The sequence below is a fragment of the Pyxicephalus adspersus genome, chromosome 1 (genome assembly GCF_032062135.1).
Source record: "Pyxicephalus adspersus chromosome 1, UCB_Pads_2.0, whole genome shotgun sequence".
Lineage (NCBI taxonomy): Eukaryota > Metazoa > Chordata > Amphibia > Anura > Pyxicephalidae > Pyxicephalus > Pyxicephalus adspersus.
The window spans coordinates 177538679-177546853 of NC_092858.1; the positions used below are offsets into that span (position 1 = coordinate 177538679).

Here is an 8175-nt window from a genome sequence, read left to right on the forward strand (position 1 = left end):
CTGGATTAACCTGACATATTATAATATATAAATCACTCATATGACACATTCCTGTTCTGCTGTGAGGAGACTGAGAATCCATAGTCCTGCCCCGCCTACTTCCGGGTCTCTGGTTGTGTCACTTCCGGGTCCTTATACGGGATGGGAACTAACTACTACCGTACCGGAGTACACGGACCGAGCGTGATCAGGGGCTGAATACCGGCTGACGGCAGAGGTGAGACCACTGACTGGCAGCCATGTTTGATCATTGTAGGACCCCACAAGGGAGAGGGGGTTGGGTTGGGGGAGGTCACAGAAGAGGGGTGTTGTTTCTTTTCATTGGAAAGTGGGTGTGGCCATGAATCCAGACGCAGTGATTGGTGGAAGAAGCGAATGTTAATGATGGCTGCATTTTGTCTCTGCAGGGTGACGCGGTGACAACGGCTGAAGATTCGCTCTCTGTGTCACATGATAAAAGATCTCAGGAGAAGAAAGTTCTGGTGGATCAGATTATGAAACTCGTCCTAGGAATCCTCCACCTATTAAATGTAAGAATTTTGTCCAAAGTGGGCGGGGCAACAAGCACCAAATAAATTGCCCCCAATTGTGTCATAGGTGCCCAGTAACCCCTTCTAATGCCCCTCCTCCTCCTAATATGCCCCATGTTTCTGTTGCATTGTGACCCTCATTCCTTCCGCCTCCATGTTTTGTAGGATGTGGTCCCTGCTAGGGGGGTAATAATTAGAGAAAGCTGGCATGGTTTTTCAGATCTATGGATGGCTGAGAATCTCCCAGATCCCCTAAGCGCAGCTGATGGCCCCGACTCCCACAGCTCCCACAACATCCCGGGCTTATATGCTGTCTGATGACACCCAGCCGGGCAGGGACTGAAAATTGCTGGATGATCTGCCCCACAAAAACTGCCTAGGGCCACTGGGTGGTGTACTGCCATTACACCACCCAGTGGTGTAATGTTTATTCTCCCTCTGACAACATTGGAAGCTTCTAATTGGCTAGGTGTGTGGCATGGATGGGTTGTGCAGTTCATCTGATATTTCAGTTTTGTGTTGGGGTTTTTTGTCTGTGGCATCTATCAGGGGCTGTACAGACGTCCTGTAATTTGGGGCATATTTCCTAAAGTAAAGAGGGCGGGGCTTTACTAGGTGGGAGTGTTGCACACAGAGGGGTGAATTTTTTATTGGGTGAGAGTGTCTAGGGATTAGAGGGGTGGAGACATCACTGGGTGGAAGTGTCTAGGAATAGAGAGGGGTGGTGACATCACTTGGTGGGAGTGTCTAGGGAATAGAGGGGTGGAGACATCACTGAGTAGGAGTGTCTTAGAATGGAGAGGGGGGGAGACATTACTTAGTCAGAGTGACTAGGGAATAGAGGGTGGTGACATCACTGGGTGGGAGTGTCTATGAATGGAGAGGGGTGGAGACTTGACTGGGTGGGAGTCTCTAGGGAATAGAGGGGTGGAGACATCATTGGGTTGGAGTGTCTAGGAATAGAGAGGGGTGGAGACATCACTGGGTGGGAGTGTCTAGGAATAGAGAGGGGTGGCGACATCACTTGGTGGGAGTGTCTAGGAATGGAGAGGGGTGGAGACATCACTTAGTGGGAGTGTCTAGGGAATAGAGGGGTGGTAACATTACTGGGTGGGAGTGTCCAGGGAATAGAGAGGTGGTAACATCACTGGGTGGGAGTGTCTACAAATGGAGAGGGGTGGTGACATGACTGGGTGGGAGTGTCTGGGGAATAAAGGGGTGCTGACATCACTGGGTGGGAGTGTCTAGGGTATAGAAGGGTGGAGACTTGTGGAGTGTTGTTCAGATCTTTATACCTCATTGATTATTTAAAACTTATAAACAATATTTGGGTATGGGGATTTTTGGGTACTTTTTCGTCAAAAGTCTTAAAAAATAAAATCAAACTATAATTTATTTCAAATTACAATAAAAACATCTTCATATTTGACAATATATATAATCGATCGCATTAAAACCTCAATACGTAATATATTATAAACTATACATCTGCTTATTTCCTCTCTTCTTGATGCGTTTCGCCTCCTAGCTTCATCAAAAGAACAGATTGTGGAAGTTCCATCAATGTAACCTCATTATTTTACAGCTCCACCCCCGACAAGAAAGAGCAATTACTAATTCAGAAATGCCATTGATAAGTATTGCAGCAGTTTGTGTCGGCAGTCAGTCTGTGTGACCACAAGAAATATACTTGCCAAGCCTATTTGTAACAATAAAAGTAAGAAGAAAGGAAGGAAGCGGCTTTTTGTGGCAAAAACAGTTGAATGTGTTAATAAACAACAGTTATAAGGGAATCAATACTACATGTTAACATAGTTCTCCTATGCAAATAATTGACAAAGCGACTTGCCTGATGCGTTTCGCCTAGAAGGCTTCCTCTGGGGATTATGGAGACATATACAGTTTGAACTGATTTACGGAACGGAATTTCTTATACATGATTGGGTCTTAAGTAAAAAACATAGTTTAATAGCAATATAGATAGGTCTGTATTACCAACAAAATATGATAGATCGAATATGGGACGGGTCGGGGGTATAAGGTAGGAAAGTGTTAAAATGGGTTCAAAAATGTTAGAGCAATAATTAGTAACCTTATGTGGGGGGCCCTATTTGGTAAAGGCATCCATCCGAGTGGTTTGCTGAATAAATAAAATGGTTAGTATGAGTTGTAACTAATTTTTAGTATGGGCTATTGTGTTTGAGCATTATGGATCAGTACTTACCTGAAAACCTAAAAACGGCAGGAATCCTAGTTACTGGTGGAAGAAGGGCTACAGATACATAGCCCTCCTCTCACCGATAAGTAGCCGGAGTAACAGGTAGTAAAGTAGGATCCTGTGTGAAATTATTATACTTAATTGTTTAGTAGAGCTTTATTAGATTTAAATTCTTACTTGAGAGTCACTAAGATGCTGAATATCAATTTATGTACCACTGGATGATACTACATAGGACGGAGTGATGTCCACAATAATGTCTATAGAGAAAAGACATGGAAACATACTCCGCAGGCCCTAGATTAGTCACTATAGGGCCTCAAAGTATTAGTTTATAGATAGGACGGAATATTCAATTACCTACCGAAGTTAGAATTAAAAATAAGTCCCCGGGAGTGAAAATTTCATTTAGAAAAAGGTTTAGAATCTTCAGGGAATGATGTTTGTACGTTCAAGGCTGTGAGGTCTGGAGGGATTTTAATGGAGAATTGACAGGAGAGGATGTTAATGATAGGAAGTATCTACAGAGTTTAATAGATTATAATGCATTACTAAATTAAAGATACTGGTGTTAGGTAGGATGGATAAAACTACATACTCGTATAACAGGTGGTGATATAATGAAGGACAGAATACCTGCAGCCGGACTGATGAAAAGACCAGACTGCTTGTAGCCCGTCCTTAGAAATGGTTAACTCACATGATGTATTTGGTAATTGCGCGTGCACCGTTAATACAATAAAAGAAATAAGTTGTTACTGTGTGGCAGACGTCAAAATTGCTATGTGCATGTGCAGAACCTCACACATGCATGATAAAGTGTTTTAAGGACCGAAGAGGATATTTCTGCCCTTAGTACGACCCAGGATAGAGGAAGGAGGCTGAGCCAGCAACTTCTCCTCCTGGGAGTGGTGTAGTAAGACCCAGGATCGAGGGAGGAGGCGGAGTCACTAACGTCTCCTCCTGGGAGTGGTGTAGTATGACCCAGGATAGAGGTAGGAGGCGGAGCCAGCAACTTCTCCTCCTGGGAGTGGTGTAGTACGACCCAGGATAGAGGGAGGAGGCGGAGCCAGCAACTTCTCCTCCTGGGAGTGGTGTAGTATGACCCAGGATGGAGGTAGGGGGCAGAGTCACTAACTTCTCCTCCTGAGAGTGGTGTCAGTGAGGATATAAGAGAATTGAGGTGCCTATCACCTCCCCCACTCACTTAAAGGAATTAAAGCCGGCAGGCTGGGATCTGGCGAGTCCTGGGCATCAGAACAAGACCGGTTCCCAAAGGAAGAATGTGGGTGGCATAGGCATCAGGTTGATACCCGGTGCATCCCAACCAAAGGTGCCCATTTAAAACAGGCTACCCTGTCCCTCGTAGGGGGAGGTTGGCAATCATAACAAAAATGTACAGTATGATATCTATGTTAATGTAGTAGATGAATGATGCTGATCTTCATTTTCTAATGCAAGAACAATGATCGGTATGTGATACAGGAGATACAGGAGATAAAGGCTTACTGAGAAATATAACTGATAGCTGAAAGGTATATATAGAAGTTGTAACAGTCTGATTACAATCTATCTATAGTAATTATATTAGCAATAGATGTTATAATTCCCCCAGTGTTCTAGAGGTACAATAGGTACAGTAAGTACAATAACATAACTAACCATAGCATGAATAGCATATGGATACAAACACAATGATATCATCTTAAAACAACAATGAAGGAACCCTTGTGTGTTAGTGTTGATACATTTGTATACCAGGATATGAATATATAGATACAAAGATATGGATACCTGAATACAATGTATAATACAATGAAATACAATAATTACCAATGAATATAATGAACATTCATTAACAATATATGAAGGGGGTGACATTGAAATATGGAAGGGCAAAGTAAGGACTGATAATATTGGGATAAATTCGAGATACTGAATTGAAGCATTCTTTAGGTAACGAGATCATAGAGTATTATAAATGAGTTTTGACCGAAAGACGTCATTGAGACGTGGAGAGGTAGTGACATTATTAACAAAATCCATCTTGTTTCAAGTTGTAGCCAAATTTGTTCAATGTCACCTCCTCTAGGGTTTGGGGAGATGCATTCTAATATTCTCAGTACCATTGATCACAGATTATTTATTCTTCTTTTATCAGTATTAGCCCTACATAACCTGAAATCTATAAAAACAAGTAAATACATAAATTTGTTCCTTAATCCACTCTGTACACACATTGCATGATGTTCCTCTGATTTTCAATACCCAAATCTTTATAATGATCACATTTCCAGATCATTTCTTATCCCAATTCCATTTACATATCAATTAAATCCTACCATTGTTAGTTATCTCCTCCATTCATATTGTGAATACTCACTAAACCCCCCAGATAAAAAGGTTCCACCTCCCTATGTCCCAATATATTTCAGTTTCATCAGTTTAACTTTGGAAGCTATCCTTCAATTCTATGCTAGATAAAAAATCATATTCTACTTTATACTTATCATTCATTATCATCTCATCTCTTTCCTCCTCTCATCTGTGTGCCCATCTAAAGTTTCTGCTTCTTATACAGGGTGTTTCAAAAGTCACTCTTCACTTTTAATTACTTCCTATAAATGACACAAGAAACAGAATAAATTTGTTTTTTTTTAGCATCAACAAAGGAGTTGTTGCAGTTTTACTTGCTAGGCTTGCCATTACATTCAAACACCTTACACTAGTTTTAGGCCTCCATGCGACCAGAGAGATTAAAGAGACTCGTCGCTGAACCATAAGTTTTGCAAGAGCTGAGGGTGGTTTTGGTAATGGTATAGGAGTGATTCACACATTTCCATTTGACGACCAGAATCTTCTGTTTAACATTTTTATATGAAGTCGGTACGGGTAAAGCTTTATCACCCTCAGCTTCTGCTGAATGGAGCTTTTGTTGAGGCTGAGTGCAGCCTTCCAGGTGGACTTTCCCTGCTCCAAGATTTCAATGTTTTTACCGGTGGTGGTAATAGCTGGCCTTCCGCTGTGTTGTTTGTCAAGTTCCTACAGATCCTAATAATAATAATAATCCTATTTCCAGGAAACATGCTATGGATAGCGTAATTTGTGTTATGCGCTGGAGCAGTGCGACGGCCATAAAGCTTCTCAAACTCCAAACGCTGAACTGCAGTCAGGGACTGAAAAACTTCAATTTTGCTATGATGTTCCAATGTCAATTGGAAAGTCATGGTTAAGGGAATGATACAAAAACTGCAAAGCCTAACTTGTCATATGCTGATGGCCTCAAGTCTCTCTGAATGATACCTGGAACCAAATCGAAGAAAGGAAGTGTGTAGAGACCCTGTATTAAGTCCTAACCGTGGCACACATGATTGTCTGAGCTGTCACCTCCCATTGTAGTGACTATGCCTCTTGGACCTCTTGGACCTTTGTGGACCCCCGCCACTTCCGGAACGACAGCGTGTCATATTCCTGGGGCATGCCTGCCTGGGACACAAAACATTCTGTGCTTCAGTTCCAGGAATCTTACAAGAGGCTTGTGTTCCACCTACCCGAAGCCTCAAGGGTATTATCTTTCTAGATGGTCCTGATGCATTTGTCTACCCATCCTAAATATATTGAGGAATGGGTAAAAGGGGGACCCTCCCTCTCCACCACCCCAGGGGGTTTATTAGATCAAATATTTTATTCCTCAATAGGGAATAGTAGGTAGGTGAACAAACAATTTGTTGTAAAACAAATGGGCCAATAATAAAATGCAAATAGAAATTAGTTTAAAAACAAAGAATGACGGCTGAATTTTTACACAGATCTTATAAAACAAATGTCCCCAACCTACGGCCCGCGCGTCACATGATATTTTTAACTTTCTAATATGTTCCTTTTTAGCAGATTATTACAACAACCCCTCTCTAGTAATCATGATTTTAAATCCCTTGCTTGATCCTGAATATCTTGATCACTGGTACAGTTTTTTTTTATTCAGAGGTATTGAGGCTGCGGTTGGCTTTCTGAACACCTTTGCCGCCAAACTATCCTCTTTGATATAAATTTCTAAGTCTAAGAATGAAATTCTATCTTTATTGTAGGTCATTGTAAACGTTAAATTAGAAGAACTGTCTTGTATTGGCTTAAAGAATTCTAATAATTCCTTCTCTGTTCCCATCCAAACAAACAAACATTGTCTATGTATCTATGCCATAACCAAATATGATGTAGGTACATGTCTAAGGCATCATTTGAAAATAAAGTCCTCTCCCATCCCCCCAGGTACTGATTGGCATACGTTGGGGCACATTTAGTCCCCATAGCCACCCCCTGTACCTGGAGGTATATTTACTCATCAAATACAAATACATTTCTTGTTGGTATGTAATTTAGAATATTAATCACAAATGCGTGTGTTTAAGGTTGTAAGTTTGGGATCTAGAGGTCTCATTGGTCTGTTGTTTCTCAGGATCCCCACCCCCTGGAACATGCCCATCACCTTTCTGAGGAAGAATGGCGGCACCTAGAGAAGGAGCAGCGGCAGCTGTACAGCGAGCTTGTGGCAGAGAACAACCAGACTCTGCAGTCTCTGGGTAATGATTTCCTTCTATAGAATGATATTTCTCCACATTATAACATGGGGGATCCTGGAAATAACTCTCAGGTGTCAGGGGACCCCTTTTATAATTACTATATCCACAGCTCACAGTACATTATTGTGGTAGTCAGTGGGAAGAATTCCTCTTACATTGCTCGTCAGTGGGAAGATTGTCACCTGTCAACCAAAAACAACATTGGGGTCACTTGTACTGACCTGAGGGGCACAAACTGCTCATTGCACCCCTAGCTCCCCCTGGAAAACCTCTGGAAATCCTGCTTGAGAACCACTGCAATATAATGTCCCTGTTCACCCTAATAGCTTTGCCCATATTGGGAGCCCTTTGCTTGGAAGGTCCAATTGTGGTATTGTAACCTCTAATGGTTCTGTCATGGAGTAATGGGGGAGGAGAGGAACACCAGAATGAAAACAGGAAGATAATGACAAGGGACTAGACCTCCAAGCTAGGGAGAGAAAATGGTCACCACCTACAGAAACCCTAAATCCAGCACTGACTCCTGTCAGTATGAATAGACCCTGAAGGTGGGAGGACTCATACACCGGAACCTAAAACCTGAGAGCCTTGAAATGCCCTAGGAATGGTGACAGGGTATGAGACTACTGGTTCCTTCCCAGATGAACGAACCAGCGTCTCTCTGAGGCCTAGTAATAAAGAGGACAGGGTAACAACAAAAATACAAAGCGAAGTAAACTTATCTTTATTATTTTTATTATTATTATTAAACAGGATTTATATAGCGCCAACATATTACGCAGCGCTGTACATTAAATAGGGATTGCAAATGACAGGACCCTGCCCCGAAGAGCTTACAATCTAGTAG

General features: G+C 42.0%; 1 protein-coding gene across 1 annotated transcript in view; it reads left to right on the plus strand.

The window, feature by feature from the left end:
- Positions 1-206: 206 nt before the first annotated feature.
- LOC140321713 (uncharacterized) overlaps positions 207-8175 on the plus strand; it is a gene marked incomplete in the record, with an annotated part of 16482 nt that continues 8513 nt past the window's right edge. Inside the window, 3 exon segments of the mRNA XM_072398500.1 lie at positions 207-217; positions 408-530; positions 7205-7328. Coding sequence (XP_072254601.1) covers positions 495-530; positions 7205-7328 — 160 coding nt within the window.